Here is a 26,192-nt window from a genome sequence, read left to right on the forward strand (position 1 = left end):
CTCTGCTCCATATTAAAAGAACCAGGTCAGGTTTTGCAAGCGACACAACAGGAGGCATCTTTCTCACTGTGTAGGCTATTATTTAAAAATCTGACAAATCTTTTTTTTTTTAAATTGAGAGAATCCAAACGTAAATAGGGCTTATTTTCATATCCTGGTTAAGAACAAATGAATTAGGCTCTGTAGGACTTCGACTTTTAATGTGTTTAAAATCAATTGCTTTCACTAAACTTTGTTATGAAAGACTTTGTGCTAATGGCAGTCTGCCGTCTTATAGGAAGAACTCCCACGCTTTAATAGAATATGTGTGTATTGGGGTCACAGATGAATTGCGCAGGAGGACTTATAATGCCTTGTGCACTTGTTGATATTACTGCTGCATGCATTTAAATTAGTGATTAGGTCTGAGCCCGTTAAAGGCAAGCACTTCACCTCAGAAGACTTTGTGGTTTATTATGGATTGACAACTTGATACATTTTCATACATTTGCATAAAGACTTTATTAGTTACAGATATAAGTAAAGATTATGTTCAGGTTCATTTGAGTTCAGATGCAGTCACAGAGTCGATAATGCACTGTAATAATATATTGTCAGTGATATATATGGTGTATGTACAGGGTGTAATCCTTATTAAACAAAGCCCTTGTGTTGTAACTGTATATTGAAGGCTACCAAATCAACTGGCACCAAGATGTTGAGCCAAATCTCTCCAAAATCATTTACATTATTATTATTATTATATATTGTGACAGCCCACAATTTTATTGTGAGACTTTTGACGATACAATATCACTATATTTTGGTTATTGTTACATCCCTATTCATAGGTTCCTCTTTCAGACCAAGAGTTTGTTTTCATACCTGACAGTTTCGACTGCTTACTAGAGGTCTTCCTCAGAGTGGTCACGTGATGTTGCTGTGTCGTGTCTGGTCACTGGACTGATGGCGCTGTCGTCTTGCCTCCACCGGTAGGAAGACAGCGCCAAAACCTATATAAATCAGCTGACCAGACACATCACAGCAACATAACATGACCACTCTGAGGAAGACCACTAGTGAACAGTCAGAACCATCAGGTATAAAAACAAACTCTTTGTCTGAAAAAAGAACCTAATAACCAATTGTCGCAAGACCAAATGAACCTCATTGGAAGATTGTCCCTTGTAAATTAATGACTGAAAAGTGATTGTTTCAGTAAATGACCCTTAAAAGTGCACTATGTAAATTTTCTGATGATGTTTTATTAAGTCTGGCCTTAAACAGTCTCTCTCAACTGAGATAAACAGGTGATGCCACAAGGCCAAGTCACAGAACAGATCTGTGGAGAGGTATAGTAAGGTATAGTAATATATAGTAAGTATAGAGGTATAGGTAAGGTAGAGGTAGAGGTAGAGGTAAGAGGTATAGTAAGTATAGAGGTATAGTAAGAAGGCATTTGTTTTAAAACATATGTAATTGAAGAAATGCAAAATTCTTATGTTTTTTGTAACACTGGCGCATTCCAGGCAGGGTAATAACATCTCCAGGGTCCAGAGAGACAAGAGAGGTGAGCCTCATCAAAAAAAGTTACACAGTGCATCATTAAAGAACTTAACCTGTTTAGTTGTTGCTATAAACTCTAAACACCAGTCATTTTAACCGTGGCAATAGTCATTTCAGAGACTCTTAAATTGCCTCTGCTTAATCACATCTCTACAGAACCAACTTGTGTTTAATTTATTGTAACCCTAAATGTTTCTCATCATCATCAGACTGATTGTACATTCCCCACTGCAGCGATCAAACAAAACATGTCACAAGTGATTAGCAAAGCCAAGTGAGAGAGCGCTCAGTTTCTATGTGGGACGGTATTTAAAAGGTGCATCGTATTCGGCGAAGCACACCCACACTCACGGTGCCCCTCAGATCAGCCTCTGAATTACAAAACCTAATTGTTTAAATGGAGACGTGTGGATCATTTGCATTCCTCTGAAGTTAGTGTCTCTCAGCTTCTGCAAGTATTACATAATTATCTCTCCATAGCCCACCTTTTTACCATTAACTTTAAGGGTGCATTGTGTAACTTTTCTGGTTGAGGGTCTGTCAAATGCTTTTCTTCACGGATATGTCATTGCTTTCTCTGGTATTTTTTTTGTATTTTTGAGCAGTAAAACCACCTGTGATTGAATAAATGTAGGGTAGAGCTGTTTAAAATCATACCGTGAAACATTCCAGGTGGAGCAATGACATATCCAAGAAGTTACATAGTGCATATTTAACTGTATTTTGTTTATTAGACTTTGTGACAATATGGTTGATAAATGATGATAAATAATGCAAGTTTGTTTTTTATGTGTGAAAGGTCTTCTAAGGCATGCTGCTTTCAAATGGGCTCAGCTTATTATGTTAATAACTGAGTTACTTAAAAACATTTATGATCCCTTTACAGTTAAAAAATACTCATGTGTTATTCATCGGCTTACTTTATACTGCTTCCTCATAAATACACAACAGTATGGCTGCTTTTGGCCGTCACTGATTTAATGCTGTTGGAGTGGCACATTAGCAAGGTCACGAGAAGGGGGGTCATTCAGTACATTTGTGTGTAAAGGTTTAGGCTGAATCAAGGTTTATCCTTTTGTAAGATGTTGCCTCGGCATGTAAAGTTTGCCAATTAGTCAATTCTGGTTCACATTGCTATTGGATGCATTATATATTTTTATCAGTTATTATGATGTATATGTATTTCATTTTTATCCTGCTTTTTTAAATTAACACTTAGAAGCACAATCGAGTAGCTGTATCGCTTTTCTATTCCAATCATAAACTGTACATCAGGGGTCTCCAGCCTTTTTCCTCAGGTGAGCTACCTATACAATATGAAAATTCCAAAGAGCTATTAATTTTTGCGTTCGCAGGAAATAAAGCATACATAAGACCTATGGCAAGACTTAGATGGGGTACAGTTTGATAGAACATAAACCATTATTAATTTGTGAGTAATAATAGGCATTTAATTCATCAAATCTGAGTCATTCAGGACAATATGTGTAATTCTGAAATCCCTTGGTGAGCTACATGAAAGGGGGTAGAGCTTCAGGTTGGAGACTCCTGTTGTATATATAACCCACGTCCCAAATAGGAAGTGAACGTGGGGTTGCTTCATCAACTTTACGTTGTCACCTCTCTCTCTGTAACTGCTGCAGATTACTGCTTCTATAAGTGCCAGCCTCATGAGCTTCATTTGACTGAGCTGAGCGCTAAGGGTGACGTCACACTCCCTTAGCCCACTTTTTCATACAGTCTATGATTCCACAGAAATTTACTCTAGTGATTTCAAGTTATTTTCTGTGAATGTAAGTTTCAGGAGGGTTTGTATCTTTGATCAAATTCTTGCAGTTGTCTCGGGATAAGTTATTTATAGCACCTGTATGCCTCTTGCCAAATATTGCACAAGAATAGATGAATGTGAGTAATGGAGCTAGCGTAAATTCAGCCTGGAAGACCTAATTTGCTTCACTTCACTGTTTCTCCAGATTTTACCTGCTCTCAGTGTTCATCACCTCACTCCAGTGACTCCTCCCCACTCTTCGCTGCAGCTCCTCCTCGTCCAATCAACACCTAGTTTAGCCCAATTTAAACCCTTATTGCAGATGCCCCACCTCCTCCCAGCACCCCCGTCACTCTGTCTCTCCTCATCCTTTCAAATTTCCCTTCACTCTCTTCATCCTCTCATCATCCCCTTCACTCTCCTCGTTGTCTCGTCATCTCCTCATTGTCTCCTTCAGTATTCTCATCCTCTCATCGTCCCCTTCATTCTCCTCATCACCTCATTCATTCTCATCATCCCCTCATCATCATCCCCTTCACTCTCCTCATCCTCTCATCTTTCCCTCACTCTCCTCATCCTCTCATCTCTCTCTCACTCTCCTTATCCTTTCATCATCCCCTTCACTTTTCTTATCATCTCATTTTCCCCTTTACTCTCCTTATCATCTCATCTTTCCCTTCACTCTCCTCATCCTCTGAATATCTCCTTCACTCTCCTCATCCTCTCATCTTCTCCTTCACTCTCCTCATCCTCTCATCATCTCCTTCACTCCCCTCATTCTCTCATTGTCCCTTTCACTCTCCTCATCCCCTTATTGTCTCTTTCACTATCCTCATCCTCTCATCTTTTCCTTTACTCTCCTCATTCTCTCATCATCCCTTTCCCTCTCCTCATCCTCACCTCTACCACCTCCAGTGTCCAGGCCCTGCGGGGAAGCCTCCTAAACGTCATCTAATCACTCACGCCCTTCATCACAAAGTCCTCTACCAAGGTCTGAGTGCCAGAGTTAACTCATTCAATAAAGCTACTAATGCTTTTCTCTTCATCTGTCTGAGTTTCTACAGGTTGAATTACTGCTATAGAAAATACGGAGCACCGCATTTATATAATTGAATAAGTGCATCAAGTGTGCACTTGATGTAGTAGTATCTCTTTTGTCTTTAGATTTAGATGGGAGAAATAAAACAGACTGTGTTATTTGTCAATTAACTCTGTACCTGGAGATAGGGACGGGAGGATGAGAAGCCGAGGGGGTGCTGTGGAGGAGTCTTTGGAGTGAGGCGATGAAAGCTGAGAAGCGGGTAAACTCTGGAAAAGCAGTGAAGTAGATGGGAGAGAAGTCAGGTCCTCCAGACTGAATTTATGCTAGCTCCATTTTAAGAGTTTAGTTGCGTATTCCAATGACCCAGATCTTGTTTTGTTGAGTGGGTGTTATATATCCCACTGCTTGTCCCCCGCTAAGCACACTCACATGAAAAGGATTTGCCTCATTTTCTCCTTATCTTTCCAGGTTTTGAGTTATCTCATTGTGAAGACCCAGGGGTGCCTCAGTTTGGCTTCAAGGTCAACGACCAAGGGCACTTCTCGGGCAGCAGCATCACATACAGATGCGAGCCCGGCTACACCCTGCACGGAGCCACCACTCTCAAGTGTATGACGGGCGAGCGCAGGGCCTGGGATAATCCTCTGCCTTCCTGTATTGGTATGTACTGTTTTTGCTATAGGACGGTACACAAGGGATACTGTGTGGGGATGTGTGAAATGACATCCCACAGTGTGTACAGCATGTTGTTGAGATTGGTTCTTGGAAAATAGACCTGATGGAAAAATCTGGGGAAAAAAAGAAAAAAATATATAGATAGGACAGTAGAATAAAACATTAAACAATACAAGCATAATAAACATGAAAACAAGACACAGGTACATAAAAGAATAATACAACCATCTTATGATATAGAACAACTTCGATAATAGTGTCCTAACCATATCTGTATGTATCAATCTTTTAATGACAGTCGGAACAACACAGATCCGATTTTTTTCTTTCAAATGCGACCCAGGCCACTTGGATATGTGGTCCTAAAACTGATACATAGCCGATCTTTTAACACGCGACTTCAGTCTGAGCAGCCAGGTCACATTCATCCGACCGAGACGTGTTTCATCCAGCGAAAGAGGTACAAGTAGGCACTCGCAAATGTACAGTAATGTTCATCTCGTCATATGAAAATTGTGTATGAACTCCGTGTCAGTGAAGCAGAGAAGCTCATAGCAATCCCACCACTCTTGGCTACAACTCCGCACCCACAGCTTGTCCAAGAAAGGGTGGAAGTGAAAGGCTGAAGATCATTTGGATGTCTTATGCAGGAGAAGTTTATTTACCATCAACAATACGGGCCCGGAGGGATTGAAAAGTCAGCATAGTATGATTTCACAAGAACATGACATGATCTTTGAGTGTTCAAGCCCCTTGACTATGCTTCCAAAGGAGGAGGTTTATAAAACAAGTGTGGTGAGACTATGAAGGTCAGTAGGCACCGGTTAGTCAGCAATATGCCACAATTTAGGTATGCCAATGGTATGCCAAGAGAAGATCATGGTGTAAATATAGCTTTTGTCAGTCAATGTTAAACTGAAATGTTCATGGAAGATAAATTACAGAAATTCTCTTACACTTTCTACGGACGTTGCTGCCACTGCCCCACAAAACACCATGGCTAAAAACCTCGTCCTTCTCCCTCTCAATCTCCTCCATAAAACAAATAAGATGTACATATTCTGGCTCCTGTACAGCAGCAACTTTAAAATCGCCAAGTGCTCAATACTAGTGTCCATGTTTAGGCTATTACGAAATGTGAACAGCTTTGCAAAAAAATTGGATTTCACAAAAAAATCTGAATTGACCAGTAACCCCTGCAGTCTGAACATAGCCAAAGGCAAACAAAAGGTCGATAGAAGTAACAATAGCGGGTTTTAAGATGTTGATGAAATATATAGTGAGCGCCCTATCAGCTATATTGATTTTCTTTGCCTTTATTTATTAAATTCTCAAGCAGCCCTTATTAACAACTAAAATCTACACAACGACCTGGTGATTCAAACATTAGTGAGACCTTTTGTATGAAACAATTAATCAAAGGTCAGGAATTTAAAGCTTTAAATTAAGCTGTGAAATACCCAAGGCTAAGGTCTGTAAAAGGACAAAGAAATTATTCGCCAGATAAACTAAAATGCTGCTATCGTACCTCATGTTTGTACAAAAGCCCAATGTTATGCACCTGCACCAATTAAATGAGAAAAGAATGGCTGCTCTTCGACCTAGAAACTTAACATTCTTTGAGAGGAGAGAAGTGACTAACTGCATTTCTTCAAAAATGAGTAGGATACATTGTCTATTGACTTTCAGCCGGCAAAAGTCAAGAACATTATAGATTTGCTTTAAAGAAAGTAGTTCAAGTTTTAACTGTCTATTTTATATTTTGACAGCGCCACAGCTAATAAAATATGAATTATGATGCGGAATATCTCAACTACAATTCTGCCCTCGCGCTTTTACACAAAATCTTACAAGAACGCTCAATATTGTGGAAGGAAAAACAGCTGGGGCGCCAATTTCCTCCGGGATCGGATTTTTGATTTTGTCTGGATATCACAGCATGGGGTTGCTCTAAAGACTGTATGAAAAGCCTGTTTATTCAGGACAGTTTACCTGGATGCAGCCCAATTGATCGGTTTCCTCCCCAGCAGTGGATGTTGTGCTGTGTAGTCCGTCTTGTTTTGCTGACAACCGCCTCCACTTTCCTCTCTCGCTACTTGCTTGCATATATAATATTTGTTCCCCTGAATTGCTGTATAATCTCATTTTAATTCACAATTTTGCTTGTCATGTTAAATTTAAAGGTGCACTGTGTAACTTTTCTAGTGGAAGGTCCGCCAAATGCTTTTCTTCATGGAGATGTTATTGCTTTCTCTGGAATTTTTCACAGTATGGCATTAAACCTTTCTATCTTGATAGAGAAAAAAACAGTCCAGTTACAGGTCAGATCTGTGGAGAGGCAACCCCGGTCACAGTCAGAATGCCTCTTTTTCTAAGCTATAAAACCACTTATAATTTAATAAATGTCAGGCAGAGATGTTTAATATCGTACTCTGGAATATTCCAGGCAGAGCAAAGCCATTTCCATAGACCCCCAATCAGTTGGACCCCAATCAAAACATAGTGTACTTTAAATTCACATTAAATTATTTTTAAGTGCAAATATTTTCAGTCAATGCAATGTTAAAGTAACCAGGCTGGCTCTACCTAGTGCCTCGGCTCAATTTTATTTCTCTCCAGCAACTAGGTCAGCAATAAAAATACACTAGACAGTTCTCAAAAACCCCGGAAGTGCAAGTTCGGGCAACAATCAGCGAAGAGCCATATATTCTGTGTTGTCAGCGATTCTCGAGATTGTGGATTTAAAGCCGGAACAAAGAGAATGTTTGGTGAATTTCATCAAGGGGAAAGACGCTATTGCCTTTCTTCCTACGGGATTTGGAAAAAGTTTAATTTACCAGTTAGCCCCCGTTAGCGGTGCAGCGTTAGCAGCAACTGGTTAAAAGATAAAAAGTACCCACCTATCGTCGAGCGAACGAATTCTAGCACTGCGAGGTCAGACGGTTTCTACGAAGTGAAACCGGCTGATGAACCAGGCTAATGTTAAAGGCCCCATATTACACAAAAAATTTTTGTTATTTCCTCAAAAACATACCTGGAGTTTTGTTTTGTTTCATTCCCACGTGCTTAAATAATTCTGTTTTATTAGTCTGTCTATATCCCCAAAGCTCAAAATGTTCTGTCCCATCTTTTGATGTCATGTAGTGGTAGTTTTTAAGTTAGCATCTACATTTTACCTTTAATTCCATAGAGTTTAGCAATTCTAGGTCTGAAATTATCCAAATTATTCTAATGAAGGTGAATGGAGTTTAAAAACACAATGGAACACGTCCTGTATTATCACATGACATCACAAGGTGGAACAGAGTGTTTGCTGTTTGAGAGAAGAACCAAAATATGGAGGGTTTGTGTATTAAAAATGTGTGAATGAAACACAACTCCAGGTATGTTTTTGATGAGGAAACAATATTATAACAGATGAGAAAATAGTTATATTGGGCCTTTCAAATATTGCATAACGATATGATGCAGTACAGCTTTTGAACATTTAATTGCTTTAATTTCTAGTTATCTTTTTCAAACATAATGTGTATTTAACAGTTTAATCATTTTTATCTGAGATCTGTTTTAATAACTATGTAACTTAATCTTGAGCATCACATCTTCTCACTTTTTACTGCTGTGTTTGCTTCCAATTTTAGTCTTGTTTCCTCCATAAATTCTTCCATCTCTCTGCTCCGATTTCTGTCCCTTCTAAGGCGCAACCCAAAAATAAATCTTAATTAAACATAGCTTAATCCAAATTCAGTAACAGCTTTCTATAACTAATTTCTACATTTGTGCATCTGTGTCTTTAAAGATGTCTGCTGTCCTTCCCAGTAGGCCCCTGCTTGACTGACTGCTTTCTCTAATTAAACTCAAACAAATGCTGGGCCTGTATACAGCGACGCCGTGGAAATGGCTCGGGCTACAGCTGCTCCACAGATGGGTGCCACAAGCGTAATGCCCGTTCAATGTTTTAACCACCTTTTCTTCTTTCGCCGCTTCCTCTGAACTTTGTGATTTCGCATTCAGCTTAATAAGTCTCGCTCCATCCCACTATCAATAATGAAACAACTCATAAAACCAGTAGCTTATATTCTGCGACTTTATATTTTAGCAACGTGACCTCAGCTAACCCCCAGTCTTAATATTATATTGCGTCTTATTATTACTCGTAAGGTTTCCAATTTTTAGTCTGCAGTTTTTCTTCCTATTTTGCCTCGTTCACTTCACTCCCTGCTCCTAATATTGCTGCTATTATTCCTGATAATGTATTCTGGTGGAAGAAAGCGAGGGGCAGCCCGAAGCAGGATGAACACGCTGAGGGTAGAGGAAGCAAAGAGAGGATGGAGATTGTGAAAATATAGAACCAAGAGAGACAAAAAGAGAGCAGGGGAATTATTTGGGGGGTTATATAATGTGCAATGATTTTCTTTTGGGAGAAATGCTGCCTCAGCTTTTCGGCTTCCTCCTTCAGAGAAACTTGGACTTTTAGCTTCTTTTTACAACTTCAATTAAAAAGATTGAAAACTAAGTGAAATGAGGAAAATTGAATGCTCCAATTTGCACAGACATGGCACCAAATATGATATTTTATTATTTCTTGTGGTTATTTGATTAAAACCATTTGATGATATTATAGGTTCACTTGGATGGAGCAGTACATGTTAATGAACACTACCAGTCAAAAGTTTTAGAACACCCTAATTTTTCCAGTTTTTATTGCAATTTAAGTCGTGCAAGTCCAATGAAGAGCTTGAAATGGTACAAAGGTAAGAACTGAACAGCCAGAGGTTTAAAAAAAAAGATAAAAGCTAACAAAACACAAGTCTAAGCTCTGCCAAAACTACCTCAGGAAAAAAGAACAAGATGGTAAACTTGAAATCATGGAGTGTCCAGTACAGTCTCCAAACTTAAACCCCATCGAGCAGGTTTAAGATGAACTGGACAGAAGAGTGAAAGCCAAGCAACCTACAAGTGCCACACATTTATGGGAACTTCTGCAACAGACTTGGGAAGAACTTTCTGAAGAATATTTGATTTCTATTGTAAAAAGAAGGTTGACACTTTCATGAATCAAAAGTTTAGAATTTGTTTTGGTCAACAGTAAAAAAAACTGGAAAAAGTGTGGTGTTCTAAAACTTTTGACCAGTGGTGTACATGCCAGCTTTAGCCATCGGGTAATTGTCCTTTCAAACACCAGTGTACATGGACATGGAGGCAAGGTGGTTGAATTCTCTTGCCCAAGGACTGAACAAGTAGTATTTCCAGCCCTAACCAGACCCAGCCCTGCTTATGTTCTTAGATTGGACGAGATGGCGTTATTGTTGTAAAAGTGTTAATTATTTTCAAATACAGTTTACAGTGTCCCAGCAATTTCATATGGATTGCTGAATCTATATGTCTGTATATCTCTGGTGATGCTTTAATCACTCCCCTCTGCCAGCTCATGTGCAACTAGCGAATCTGAGTACACTGATAAACCAGGACAAATAAGGCTTTGCTTGTCATACAGCTCCAGTGGACATACTCTTTTGATGCTCATTGGTTGAACTGGGCTAATCAAACAGATAAACATGTTTTGCGGACATGTGTAGGGGATATGTTGTATGTTAATATTGACTCAGAGGCTAATGTCCCCTTTGTGTATTGCTGTGTTGTAGCTGAGTGCGGTGGACGTTTCAAAGGCGAGTCTTCGGGCCGGATTCTGTCTCCTGGATACCCCTTTCCCTATGACAATAATCTGCGCTGCACCTGGACTATTGAAGTGGACTCTGGAAATATTGTGAGGTAAGACTGAATGGATACGTAAGCAGAGACGACGGTCATTATTTTTGTATTCCTGGCTTTTAGTAGGGCTGTAGCCTAAAAGAAATTCTTGATTTGTGCTTCTGACTAACTGCAATTACGCTAACAAGATGTAATCACAATAAAATAGCTAATAAATTCCAGGGCACATATTGCACTACTGTCTGATCTATGTTGTAATGTTGTTTCCTCATTGCAAACATACCTGGGGTTGTGTTTTCTTTAATTCACACATTTCACACACAAACCCTTCCTATTAAGACTGAGCTTTTTTCTCAAACAGTAAACACTCTGTTCCATATTTTGAGCTTTTGAGATGTAGACAGCCCAATAATGCAGCGTTTCTTGAATGAAACAAAACACAAGTCTGGATATGTTTTTGAGGAGGTAACAACAATATAACATGACTTAAAGCTCGACTCAAGAGCGAGAGTCAATTTTGTGTTATATACCTTTAAGAAATGTGCACTTTTTGAATGCTTGCTTTTGTTTCCTTTCGTTTTATATATGTATTTTCTTCTTTTATAACTTGATACCAATTTGAATCTTCTTTTCTCACCCTACAGCCTACAGTTTCTGTCTTTCGACACCGAGGCCAGTCACGACATGCTGAAGGTCTGGGATGGGCCACCAGAGAATGAGATGTCTTTGGCCGAGTTGAGTGGCTCTCTGCTACCCGAGGGAATCCACTCGACTCTCAACACGGTCACGGTTCAGTTCGAGACCGATTTCTACATCAGCAAGTCCGGATTCGCTATTCAGTTTTCGAGTACGTCCTGGACACACAGCAACAAACTATGAAAAATGACACGGAGACCTGTGTTTATCGGAGTTTTATTGGAGATGAGCTATGCAGGATCTGGTTTCTTTCTCTGTGCCAAATGTACCTAGAAGTTTTACACTTTTCTTATTTGGGCTTAGTTTTGGTAGTGTTATTATCAGTTGCCATTTGAAGATGCAGCTAAACACACATTCAAGTCACTATATAACATTAAATTACCTATTTGACAGGGTGCATCATGTAACTTTTATGACTATGGCCTACCTGCCCCTCTCCATGGAAAAGGTTGCTTTGCCTGGAATGTTCCACAGTATGGCATTAAAGCGACAGTCCGGAATTTTGGACATGGGACCTGATTTCCTACTGAGACTCCCACTCCACAAAACACCCGAAGCAAGACTGTTTTTACACCAGACTGTCAATTCGAATGTCTGTGTTGATAGAATAATGTCTGAAATAAAACTAACCTTGCATCGCATGAATCGTTGTATGTTGAGGAACTATTTTCTCAGCAGCAGCGGAATTTTACTTTGTGGGTAAGATAGGTGCTAGGTGATGAACTCGCTGCTGTTGCTCAGACATAAATTCTTCAAACGCAAGGTTGGTTTTACTTCTAAAATTATTCTATCAACACAGACATTTACATCGACAGTCTGGTCTTTTAATTGTTTTGCCTCAAGTGCTTTATGGAGTGGGTAAGACTGTTTTTTAGTGTCAGGATAACTATGGTCATTGACATGCACTAGCCTAGCACCAGCGACCTCTGCAAATACTGAAGGTATTTGCAATACTGTAGTACTGCAGAATTTGTTGCAGTATTTTTGCAGACTGGACACTTTTAGAAAGTGTCTCCAGACGTCTCCAACACTCTGGCTAACTAGAAAATGAGGTCCTTTGTCCAAAATTCCTGACTGTCCCTTTAAACTCATCCATATTGCATTTCTTCAATTACAGTTTTTTGATGTTGAAACATACTTTGAAACACATTTATACTTGCTTACTCTATGTAGACAGATAAGTTGTAGACAGATAAGACAGATGTCCTACTGTGAAACAAAGCAAGCAAAACAATTACATATCTATGGTGACAAGCAGCTGGGGGATTATCTATCATAACTTTTACATAGTGCACCTTTACCTCTTTGTTAATGCACTCATACCACTAGACTTGCCTGACCCTTGTCTCTCTCCACATCCAGGCTCGGTGGCCACAGCCTGCAGGGACCCTGGTGTCCCCATGAACGGCAGCAGGAGCGGAGATGGGCGTGAGCCGGGGGATTCTGTGTCCTTTCAGTGTGACCCAGGATACGAGCTCCAGGGGGACGACAAAATCACCTGCATACAAGTGGATAATAGATACTACTGGCAGCCGAGTCCTCCGGTCTGCATAGGTGAGGCCACTGCTACTATGAATTTATGTACCGTGGATACAGTATTTTGTACTTTGCTCAAGGACATTACCGACCTGCAAATGTTTTCTAAGCTGGGAAATCTCATAATCTAAATTTACAATGCACAGTATCAGTGAGGACAGTTTTATTTGATTGCTTCAGAGAATTTTCAGTGTTTTATTGTTACCGTTATTGTTTTTATGGCATTGTTTCTGGTCACATGACAGCTCCCTGTGGAGGAAACCTAACGGGCTCCAATGGATTTATCCTGTCTCCGAACTACCCACACCCATATCCCCATTCCAAGGACTGCGACTGGCTCATAGCTGTCAACTCCGACTACGTCCTTTCTCTTGCTTTCATTAGGTAAACCACATTTACTTCAGCACTAAGCAAAAGACTGATGTGGCATTAAGACAATAGTGGCACTAAATGGAAAACAAGGGCGTGACAACGGTGAAGATTCACTCTAAATGACACTGTTAAAATGTCATTGTAATCCATCAACACCAAACACTGAGTGAATTACTGAGTAGCTAACGAAATCAGGCCATGTTCATACTGTATTAAAACAACATATATATATATATTTTTTTACATTTAAAGGTGCACAGTGTTTTCAGTTTTCAGCTGGGGGTCTGCCATTTGCTTGTTTCTATGGATATATCATTGCTCTGCCTGGAATGTTTCACAATATGACATTTCTAACTTACATTTATTCAATCACAGGTTTTATAGCTCAAAAATACCAAGATACAGGCATTTTGACCTTGAGGGGGTTGCCTCTCCATAGATCTGACGTGTAACTTGGTTTGGTTTGGTCTCTGTGAAGATAGACAGGTTTAATGGCATACTGTGAAATATTCCAGACAAAGCTACAACATCTCCATGGAGAAAAGCATTTGATGGACGTTCTAACAAAAAAGTTGCACAATTCACCTTTAAGCTGCATGCTTAAAAAAAGAATATATAAATCACTTTATAGTATAATACCTACACCACTTGAAAGTACTTGATGCCCTAACCATAACTCCTAACCTTTAATTAAGTTGCTGCTAAGCCTAAATCATTCTATTTCTGTATAATCAATTTAGTCTGTTATACTTTATTGTGGGCAATCAGGTGTAGTTGTTATAAAAGTAGTACCAAAAAATAAACCTCGTATTAACCACTTGTGAACCCAGTTGTCAGTGTATGTTAACCAGGTTCCACCACATAATAGAGCAATGTTTAAGTTATGCTATAGACATGTGTATATAATTATATAGTAGGGATCTAACAATAACCAAAATATCATGATATTGTATCGTCAAACATCTCATAGTGGTATTGTGGGCTATCACAACATATGAAGTCTCAAGTCTCATCTCTCAGTCTTATGTAAATTCATTGTTATGGTGCAGCAATCGCTAAAAGAAACATGGGGAACTACATAGACAATGATCCTTTGCTTTCAGTCCAATTTACACAATGAAAGCACTTTTAAATGTTAACTCATTGGTTTATGATAGAATTAAGGGCTTGTCAAGGCATTTTTAAAGGACAAAGTAGTATATTCACAATTTTGTAAGCCTCTACAAAATATCGCAATAAATACCATACCATGAGATGCATATCCTGAAAAGATCATACAGAGAAATTTGGATATCGTTGCATCCCTATTAGATAATAATATTGCTTCTGTTTATCTATGGCAGTTTCAACATTGAGCCAAACTATGACTTCCTGTACATCTACGACGGCCCGGACAGCAACAGCCCTCTGATCGGGAGCTTTCAGGACAGCAAACTCCCCGAGCGCATCGAGAGCAGCTCCAACACGATGCACTTAGCGTTCCGAAGTGATGGGTCTGTGTCCTACACCGGCTTCCACCTGGAATACAAGGGTACTTTAACTTCAGAAAATATATATGAGTTTAAAATATGGCTTATTAATTCTGCAAACACTGAACACCCTTTGTTTTTATGAGTCAATAAAACTGTATAAATAAAACCTTGTTGATTAGACCTCTTCAACGTGAAATACTTGGGCTTCTTGTGTTAGTATACTACTTCATATTCTCTTCTCATTAAATAAGTAGTAAATAGTAATGCTCCTGGATTTGTTTAAATTATGATTGGCCATCTGATCCTGATTTGAAAACATAAATTGAAGTAATGGAATTGATTAGCTCTCCTGAAAGTATGCCATCCTTATTACATACATACACTGCTGGTCAAAATTTTAGGACACCATACTTTTTTCTTCTTTTTTTTTTTGCTGTTTACTGTTTACTGAAAGTGTCCACCTTTGGCAGCTATAACAGCTGAACACACTTGTGGCTCATTCTTTTTAAAATAGAAATCAAATATTATTCAGAAAGTTTTTCCCAAGTCTGTTGCAGAAGTTCCCATAAATGTGTGGCATTTGTAGGTTGCTTGGCTTTCACTCTTCTGTCCAGTTCATCCCAAAACCAGCTCGATGGGGTTTAAGTCTGGAGACTGTGCTGCACACTTCATGTTGTCAAGTTTACCATCTTGTTATTTTTTCCTGAGGTAGTTTTGGCAGAGCTTGGAGTTGTGTTTTGTTATCTTTTATCTTTTTTTTTTTTTTTTTTTTTAAACCTCTAGCTTACCTCTACTTACTTTTGTACCATTTCAAGCTCTTTATTGGACTTGCACGACTTGAATTGCAATAAATAACTGGAAAAATCTGAGTGTCCTAAAAATTTTGACCAGTAGTGTACATACATACATACATACATAAACTGAAAATAGCAAAATTTGATTCTCTAGATTTTTTATGTGACAAACTTATTGTAAATCTGTAAATCTTGTATTGCAACTTAGTCCCTTGTCTTTTGCAGTCTTATTTTTTCCAGTTGTTCAGTTTGCTTCTGCACAGCATTGTTATGTCTATCCACATAAGCAGCACGGGATGTTTCATGTATATGGAAGAGCTACACACAAGTTTAAGTTGATGCAGTGTGGCCTGTAATCTGTTGGGAAGGGAGCCAAATCCATAATTCACAAGGTTCATGTGGCATACTTAAAGCCATGGGATAAGGCCCTCTTTGTGCTCAGTCCTTGAGAAAGTCTACTAAGTCAAAGCGACTGTTACAAAGGCCAATGAATCGCCCGCCTTGTTTGATTATATCCAGGGACGTACTTATTATTAATACCTCTTTATTATGCATGTGTATCTGTAGCCCCATGTTAGCCTCAGTATTCTTTTAAATCTAACTAGTTTTATTTTTGTCTCTCTGCAGCCAAACTGAGGGAGTCTTGCTTTGACCCTGGTGTTGTTTTGAACGGGACGAGACTCGGATCTGATTATAAACTCGGATCCACTGTGACCTTCTATTGTGAAGCTGGATATGTATTACAGGTAAAAATGAATGAGCCAAATTGGTTTCATTACATGTCATCATCATTATTTCTGTTTATGAGATGATTAAATTGATAGTAATATCACGTAAGTTAATTGCATTATAACTAGTGTTTGATTAATTAAATTTGAAAGGTTTGTTGTTTTTTTATAATAGTAATCCCCAGTAGATCCAATTTGCTTCATGATTTTAATTTACTTATTGTTTTTTTAATTTTCTGCCTTCCTGGTACTTTCAAGGCAATGTTTTTCTTAGCTAAATAGTCTTTCACGGTTACTGTTTTGTCACTAAGGTAGTTTACCAGTGTGTTCATAATTCTTCACTTTAGGGCTACTCGACTCTCACATGCAGCATGGGAGATGACGGCAGACCAGGGTGGAACAGGGCCTTGCCGAGTTGTCAAGGTAATGGTGCTGATTTAGACTTAGATTTAGACAAATTTTATTGATGCACAAGGGAAATTACCTGAACACAGTAGCTCACATATCACAATATATTATAATAACAAAGAGCAAATAATGTAAATGGTAATAACAAATTCTAAATAACTAGCAAAAAATAGAGACTGATGTCTAGGAAAACAGTGCAAAGATGATATTAGGACAAAAGGGCTACTTCAGCCTGAAGTGACCCAAATATGATTTTTTCACCCCCATGCGATCTGTATGTGATCTTTTAATGACACGACCCAGGCCACTTGGATATGTACTCCTAAAAACGATACATATCAGATCTTTTGACATGCGGCAGTCCGAACAGCCACATTGCATTCATTAGACCCGCACGTCAGGCTCCAGTCAATGGAGGGAACGCGAGATTAGTGAGTTAATAAATATTTGGGGGGATTGCTGTATTCAGGTCAGATTGGAGGGGTCTTATCTGAACCAGGTAATTTTTGAAATGATTGCCAAAGAAATGGTCGAACACGGCTACAGAGCCTGCGAGCCAAATACAAGGAGGCTCAGAACAAAAACTCAAACAAACAAAGTGGTCATGGACATGTAAGCTGTCCATTTTACAAAAAAACTAGACTGTATTTTGGGGGACAAGCCTAGGCTACTTCCATAAACACTGAGCTTGCTCTCTGCATGTGATGTCGTCGTGTCCTCCAATGCACACAATGCACACTTTTTGGGCATTTAAAGTTCACACTGGAGATCGTATACAGGTCACATTTAATTGGAAATGTGAACGACCTTGCAAAAAAATTGAGCATTAAGCCCTGCAGTCTGAACATAGCCAAGGTGAGTTGTTGTACAGCTGTATGGAGTATGGCATGAATGTAGTCCTGTATCTCTCACTGTTTGAGCAGAGCTGTAGGAGCCTATTGGAGAACGAGCTCCTCTGTCCCTCTATAGTCTGGTGCAGTGGGTGAGAAGGAATGTGCATGATGAAGGGCAGTTTGTCCAGTGCTGACGAAAACATTGTAATCTGTATTTAATGTCAAACTTCAATATTGTGTGTAGCTTTGTGTGTGTGTGTGGCATGTGTGTTCTTCCTCTTGATAATGTTTTTTTTTTTTTTGTTGCGCAGCGCCCTGTGGAAGCCGATCAACAGGGACTGAGGGGACGGTTTTATCTCCAAACTTTCCCAGAAACTACACCTCTGGACAGACCTGTGTTTACTCCATATCTGTGCCCAGAGAGTTTGGTGAGTCCAGCCTCTGCTACAAACAGAAGAATGTAGTTGTATTTAATTCAAAACACAACCTCAACTGAGCATCTAGCTAACAGGGATGTAAAAATAACTGTCCTTCATCAAAACTCTCACAATAATATTTAATCCTGGATCATCAAGTCTCTTTGCTTTAATTCATTGTTATGGAGCAGCAATAGCTATAAAACATAATGAACTATGTAGAAAATGACTCTTGATTCAGTTCAGACTAGATGAAAAAATTATTCATTAATTATTAATTTTATTTTAAATATTAATTATTTGGATTGTGACAGAACCAGATACTTGTCAAGGAATTTTAAAAGGTAAAAATCAAAAAACAAAAAAAAACCCCAAAAAACAAAAAACAAACATATAATAAAATAAATATATAAATACATAAATAAAATGTGTCAACCATTTGATTATGTAAAACAATTGGGGTAGGACATTATATGTTTTTTAAACTTCATCCTACTCCTTTTTAGCCCCAGATTCCAAATATGTACATATAGATATCCTTGTTTTGTTTTTTGTTTTTTTTTGTTAGTGTTGTTGATTTTATTTTACCTTGCTCAAACAAATAAATAAAATGAAATGAAATGTGAAATAAAAAACTGCATATTCACAGTTTATTATCCTCCTCAAAATATTGCAGTCAAAATTATACTGTGAGATGGCTATTGTGAAAATATCTGTTTGAGAGACTTGATTATAGTTTCATCCCTACTAGCTGAAGCCAAATACTAAAAACTGTTGATTTATATTCGCACATAGTGTTTACTCAGATATTGACATATCTCAAACAGATGCCACATTGACGAGTGTGAAGTCGATACTGGTAAAACCACTCAAGACATCATTACATTTATAAATAACTGTGCCTTTTGTGATCTCCAGCCAATTAAAAGTAGTGTGCTTAATAAGATAACTTCCTTGTAATTAGTCAAGAGCATAACCTCTCTGTTATATAACATCCACGTAGCAAATCCCTGTAGCTGCTGTTGTGTTTGATGAAGCTGAGGGTAGATCAATGCACAAATTGTGATTCATAAAGACACATTGCAAAACATTTCTACTCATCAATAATGCGTGTTGTAAATTGATTCACCAGGCCGAGTTGCATCATTGAGCATGTGATTGAGGTCCACACAGAGATATAATTTTGTTAAAAAAGAACAGACTGTCTCAGATCGTTTGGTGTTATCATCACATTTTATTCATCAAGCAATATCCAATTTAAATCCATCTGACAAAGAACAATAAAAACAAGCAGTGACAACATGCTAATAGACACACTTCTAAGACTACGCTGGAGTAGAATAAATAAAATAAAATTAGACGTTAACACAACAAGCTCTTTATTTCTGGAGTAATAAAAATAGAAATAAGATTCTTGCTAGTGGAAATGTAGAGTTGTTTGTGTTCAGAGTCAGGACCACATGGTTACAGGTTTTGATCAACAAGAACAATTCTGTTTATTCAAGCTTTGCAGTGCTTTTGATAAGTTAAGCTTTTGTGTGACATTTTGTCTGATAAAGGATTTTGTTAAAAGCTACAGCAATTTATTTCCAGGTATTCCAAGCTTACATTCAGTTGATATTAGGTACAGTATGGCTAAAGGCTCTGATTTGGGTTATACTTCTTATAGTTTATATGAGTCACAATATTCTAACCTTTATTTGGTTAAAAAACAAAAATGCACAATACAAATAATAACTGTTTGACATTACATTACAGGTCATATCTGTGGAGAGGCAGCACTATTCACAGAGAGAATGATTGCATTTTTGAGCAATAGAAACACCCTTAATGGATAAATGCTCGATGGGTGTGATTAATGTCATATCATGCAACATTCCAGGCAAAGCAATAACATCTCCATGGAGACAAGCAGGTGACAGACATCAGGGAATTTGCGCAATGCACCTTAAAGACTTGAAAATGGATAGAAGGTTGTGCCTCAAGTTTTGGAATTCATCCCAAATTTTCGACTTTTAGTGTCAAAGCAATTGAAAAAAAATGTAAAAAACTGCAAGTACACTCTCAGTCCCTTTCCAAGTGGCCTGGTTGTAAGAACAAATATCTGTTAGGCCTAATGAAAGTCATTTAACTAGCTGACTTTTCAATAAAATAATTGCTGACAGTGACTAGTTGTTAACTAAAATAATCGTTAGTTGCAGCTAGGTGGCTTGCTTGTTCCATCTGTAGTGTATTTACAGTTTCCTTCCTGTAAACTCTGAGTTCCTGGCCCACAGCAGTCATCTCTTGTGTCTCTGTGTGACTCTAAATAATGACTGTGATGCCATATCTCCATGTTATAAATCTAATGAGTTTTGTGAAGGCTTACACTGTGAGCCACACCACCTGCTCTGCACCGCGTCAATGTACCAGTAGGGGATGATGGAAACTCTAATCACTCACATTTCCTTAAAAATCTATATGCCGTGGGAGCTTTTAACCATTTTCTGCTGACGAAGACATTTTCTTTATGTCCATTCAATATCCTGCCCCCTCACCTCTGTGCATGACTATGACAAATCTGCAACTTATGACAAGAAACTCTGACTCCACTCTTTTCAATGACTCCTTGAAGGGCTGTGTTTCAATATAAGAAGACGTTAGAACCAAATATACAGTACATAAAAGAAGTACTCTGCATACATTTTAACCTCTGAAATGTGAGGTTAAATAATATATAGCAATAAGTTCATATTTAGTCAATTATGCTGTAATAATACATTTAAAATTGTCACTGATAAAATAACCTGAGTAATTTTTATTATTATATATATATATATTTTTTTTTTTATAGAACTGTACAATATATTTAAAGGTGCGGTATATAACCATAGAGATGTATTTGATGATTATACAATACAATGAAATGCCGTATAAATAATAGTCCAATGAGGTTCTTCTGATATTTTATGTTATTAGGTTCTATTTTCAGACCAAGAGTTTGTTTTCATACTTGACAGTTTCGACTGCTGACTAGCGGTCTTCCTCAGAGTCATGTGATGTTGCTGTGGTGTGTCCGGTCAGCTGATTTAAACAGGTTTTGGTGCTGTCTTCCTACCAGTGGAGGCAGGATGACAGCGCCATCTGCAGTCCGACTTCCTCAGGACAGTATCCCAGGTGTAAAAGAGAACCACATTATGGACTGTGACTGAGCAAACATGATTGGGGCAATCGAAATACAGAAACTTGCCCCACAGGACTATAAACCGGGACAAAAGGGCTTTTTTACTTCTCACACACCTGGGATACTGTCCTGAGGAAGTCAGACTGCAGATGACGTTGTCGTCCTGCCTCCACCGGTAGGAAGACAGTGCCAAAACCCATATAAATCAGCTGACCAAACACGTCACAGCAACATCACCTGACCACTCTGAGGAAGACCATAACTGTCAGATATGAAAACAAACTCTTGGTCTGAAAAAAGAATTTAAAAACATAGTATAAATAATAGCTTATAGTATAAAATATTAATGTTGCTAATAATGAGTCAGATAAAACCATACAGGACATGGTAAGAAACAACAAAAAAAGTTCTCCTCTTGTGCATATAAGAAAAAAAATTATATGCATATACTATTATTATGTTACTATATTGTGCATCTGTCATTCATTGTATTGTATAGTAGTCAACATTACAGTTAGACTAAGTTAGAGACAGAAGTGCCATTGGGCAGGTGGTTATATTGTTGTGCTTTGACGGTGGAAGAAAGTGAAGTTGGTTCAAACTGAAGTCAACAGAGAGTCTGACCAGTGACCTTCTTATAACTCCAAATCCTCAGCCATGTTCACGTTTAATCCTTTACACCTCTCCCCCTGGGACAAAGGGCAGAGTGTAGCCACAGAGAGAAAGAGCAACGGAGAGAGATCTATCCTGACTGTGTGGCGTATTCTTTGAGGCAGAATGAAATATAATTCATTTCATGTTTTTCAGGTTTTCTTTTTCAATTGCTTAGACACATTTTCTGAAACCTTTATTAAATCTGGCAGATCTTTTACGCACTTTACAAAACTATTCATACAAGACACAAAACAAATTAGAATGTTTGAAAAGTAAAGTTTGTGAACAAAATTTAACACAGTATTGTAAAAAGGACTCTAACCATCATACAAACACTGGCCAGAAAATGCTACAGCACTTGTAAACGTGTAGTGTGAGGGAGCAGGAAATCTGTAGGACCTGTATCACACCATTATGAGGTGGTGTGAGGTATATGCTCTAAATATGTGTAAGATTTTACACAAGGTCACAGAAAAAGCACCATTTTCAAATTTGCGCTTTTTTAGTAGTTGATATCTAAACTGTCAGACCTGGTTCATACAGGTTTGCACTACAGACGTTGTTTACAATGTGTTCCGACCGCCTTCCAAGTAGCTCTCCAAGGAATTTCTGAATTATGTGTATTGTGCTGAATAACAAAAATTTAGAAGATTATAATTTTGATCCCTAACTTTGTGTACTAATACATGGATAAAGTATATTTTGTAGGCACCTAACTGTCCCACCATCTAAGGCTTACTATATCTCTTCTGCATACAAATTTTTCTTGTATTTTAATTTTGTAACGATAGGTAGCTCACTGGCAGAAAAATGCTGGAGACCCCTGCTCTAGAGCTTCTGTGTCTATAAAATATTGTATGTATGTTCAGTTTTGTCCTTTGTGTCTTTACTCTTTAGCCTTTGGTAAGAATATGCAGTATTTAGACACACAGACTATAGTACACACAAAGAAAGTGGTACAGTTGCAGTCTGTGTTCAAATCTTTGATAGTTTGACGTGAGAGTCAAAGGTGCGTTGCGCAACTTCTCTGGTGGGGGGTCAGTCACCTGCTCGGTTCTGTGGAGATGTTATTGCATTGCTTCGAACAGGGGTGTCAAACTCAAATTCACAGAAGACTAAAATTAAAAACTGGGACCAAGTCCTGGGCCAAACTAAATATTTATTGAAAAATTTTAACAACAACTGCATGTTTTCTCTTCTTTTGATATATGTAATGTTAAACCTTTTCTTATTAAAATTAATATTTAATAATAGTTTTGCTTAAACATGGAATCCAGAACCAACATAATATAAAATAATAACAAAAGTTTAAATAAATAATGTCTCTATAGTATCTGTAGCCGGCGGGCCAGCTCTAATACATATTTGATATGTTCTTGTGGGCCAAATATAATTATATCACAGGCCAAATTTGGCCCCCAGGCCAGAATCTGACATGTCTGGCTTAGAATGTTCCACAGTAGAGATTAAACCTATCTATCTCAAGAAAGACAACTATAGGCTCCATTAGAGGTCAGATCTGTGGAGAGGCAACCCTACTCACAGAGAGAATTATTGTACAGTATTTTTGAATAATAGAAACACCCTTAATGGGTAAATGCTAGATAGGTGTGTTTAATGTCATATCATGGAACATTCAAAGGCAAACCAATAACATCTCCATGGAGACAAGCAGTATGGAAACAGGAAAGTTGCGTAATGCATCTTTAATGCTTGAAAATGGGCAGAAGGTTGTGCCTATATATATATATATATATATATATATATATATATATATATAGTATTTTAAGTATTTGCTTTATGAGTAGCAAGTTTTGTAATTTGAGCCTGGTTCAAAAGAAACTGTACACTTTGATGCAAGTTTTCTTTTGACTACTGAAAATCAAATGAAATTATCTGACATGATACACACACTATCAGCATGCTTGTCTCTTCCGTTAAGTTTGCGGCCTTAACTCTGCCTTAACACTACAACTTCATCAGCTGCATTTTTGAAAAGCCTCTTCATCACCTCTCATCTCATTAGTGCTATCAACATTACTTGAAGAAATAGGTCATTTAAATTAACTTTATAGAGAATCTTCAGATGCCTATATATTCCACATATAGCGTTGACACCACAGGGACTTTTCATGAGCTACGATGGCCTCTGTAAACAGTGTGTTAGGATGCAAAATTAATTATTGAGAAGTAGTTTTTTTATGTCCAGCTAACTTAATCCTAATAATAACAACTTAAAGGTGACAGATGACAGGGGCATCACTCTGAGCAGAGATATCAAGACTTATTTCCTCATACTTTTGCTGGGTTCAAAAATACTTGTCTGCAATAGCTGTAGGCAAAAGATTTTGATTTTCACAAAATAAAATTCCCAACTTGAATAGTTACGAACCACATAATCATGTTCATATTTCTCTTGAAATTGGTTTTCATGGGTTAGTAATAATGATGGCTATAGTAACTGCATAAAGCGGAGTGAATTATCTGTAAAAAGCACACACTGGTACTTTTAATAGGACTGACACAGACATCTCATCCACTGAAGGCTATTTCTGCTATAGCTTATCACACATTGGCAGATATTACATTCTAATATCATGCAGAGCAGATTTAACTTTGTATGTTATCACAGTCCTATAGAGACATGCAGATGGCCAGAATAAAGTCAATCCATTTAGCTCTGTAGATTGTTGGAGTAGATTTTGGTTAAGCTGAAGACAAGGTGATGTTTTGATTATTAACTGCTCTAATGTGTAATTTTGTGACTTCAAATAGAAGTTGACACTGGAGCTTAATACAATTTAAATGAGGTATTGCAGGTTAATTTTATCATTTCAAGGTCAGGTTCCCACAGTGGCACAGAATGGTAATTTGCCCCAACTCAGCCACAGTTAACGTATTCTTCTATGTTCTTTATTTCAGTGTTGTTTGGACAATTTGTGCTTTTCCAAACATCTCTCAATGATGTGGTGGAGATCTATGATGGCCCCACGCAGCAGAACACCCTCCTGTCGTCTTTGTCTGGCTCTCACTCTGGTAAAATGAATAAAAAGGGATACAAAATTTGTAAAATATGTGAAAAGACAGTCTAGTTGCATTGAATTGTGCTTTCTGTTGTACAGGTGAGTCACTCCCTCTGAGTACAGGCAACCAAGTCACTGTCAAATTTACCACAGTCGGACCAGAAACTGCAAAGGGATTTCACTTTGTCTATCAAGGTTAGTCTGTAAACTGAATGGCTTTGCAAACACATAAAGCTAAAGCATTATTTTCCCATCCAAACCATAGACTGTATAAAGAGATACACTAAGGCAGTGTTACGATAGAGAAGCGAATTTGAAGCCAGGTCCATATTAAGAATAGGATTTTATTTACATAGAAAATAGCTAAATAAAAACACCAGGATCATGTAGAGCAGGTTAAAAGAGCAAAATGACAAGGCTCACTGCAGCTCAATCCTCACTCAAACCCATGTATGGAATCAGTGTAAGTCTGTTGTTTACCATGAATGACAGCTACTCTTTTTTTTCTCCTCACAGCTGTACCTAGAACAAGTTCAACTCAATGCAGTTCGGTTCCAGAGCCACGGTTTGGGAAACGTCTGGGGAATGATTTTGCGGTAGGCTCTTTGGTTCAGTTTGAGTGTAACCCAGGATATGTCCTACATGGGTCAACTGCCATTCGCTGTGAAAGTGTCCCGGATAACCTGGCCCAGTGGAATGACACACTGCCGACGTGTATAGGTAAAATGTACATTTATACTGCGTGCACATGGGCGGATTTTGTGGGCACAGCTTCTATTTAATATTTCTCTCCTCAGAACTGATGTAGTTTAGTCATTTACAAAACATTCACTTAGTTTGTAGTGATTTGCGTTTCTTGTCAAAAGAAGAATTATGACAAGGAGAGTTAGTTCATGGATCTATTGTAATAGAATACACAATGTATCACAGTTTGGTTCAAATCAGCAGTTAAAGCTGGGGTAAGTCACACCACAGAACAAGGAAGCAGATTTTTAAATCTGACCAACTCATCCCTATAGCTCTCACAAACCCTTTGGTGCATCATTAGTATCCACATGCATTCATTTTTCAGATGGTGAAGTGAAACTGCAGTGGACCGCCCAAGCGTAGCTAGTCAGAGTTTCAGCTATTACTTCTGGGTTGATGAGAAATAAAAAATACTATTATTAGCTACGGACAGTTCACAGCAGTCTTATTTTATCACAAAATGCTGCTTTTACGATATAGTCAAAACTCAAAATGTACTCATTTACAAAAAGTTAGGTACCTCAGCTTTAACGTAACATAACACACATAATGACTAAGAATATCAGCTAGATATTCCAAATATATAGTACCAAATATATAATACCCAC

At 38.1% G+C, this 26,192-nt stretch overlaps 1 protein-coding gene across 1 annotated transcript in view; it reads left to right on the top strand.

Moving 5' to 3' along the window:
- The window catches only part of csmd3b (CUB and Sushi multiple domains 3b), a 554,961-nt gene that overhangs the window by 442,399 nt on the left and 86,370 nt on the right, over positions 1-26,192 (top strand). Inside the window, exons 24-35 of the mRNA XM_055157096.1 lie at positions 4,824-5,015; positions 10,676-10,802; positions 11,387-11,589; positions 12,801-12,992; positions 13,220-13,358; positions 14,690-14,877; positions 16,240-16,358; positions 16,688-16,763; positions 17,893-18,009; positions 24,737-24,850; positions 24,937-25,032; positions 25,354-25,557. Of these exons, the coding sequence (XP_055013071.1) occupies positions 4,824-5,015; positions 10,676-10,802; positions 11,387-11,589; positions 12,801-12,992; positions 13,220-13,358; positions 14,690-14,877; positions 16,240-16,358; positions 16,688-16,763; positions 17,893-18,009; positions 24,737-24,850; positions 24,937-25,032; positions 25,354-25,557 (1,767 nt within the window). The remainder of the gene's footprint in view (positions 1-4,823; positions 5,016-10,675; positions 10,803-11,386; positions 11,590-12,800; positions 12,993-13,219; positions 13,359-14,689; positions 14,878-16,239; positions 16,359-16,687; positions 16,764-17,892; positions 18,010-24,736; positions 24,851-24,936; positions 25,033-25,353; positions 25,558-26,192) is intronic.

The sequence above is a fragment of the Boleophthalmus pectinirostris genome, unplaced genomic scaffold (genome assembly GCF_026225935.1).
Source record: "Boleophthalmus pectinirostris isolate CB_2022bp ecotype Guang Dong unplaced genomic scaffold, ASM2622593v1 HiC_scaffold_21, whole genome shotgun sequence".
Classification (NCBI taxonomy): Eukaryota; Metazoa; Chordata; class Actinopteri; order Gobiiformes; family Gobiidae; genus Boleophthalmus; species Boleophthalmus pectinirostris.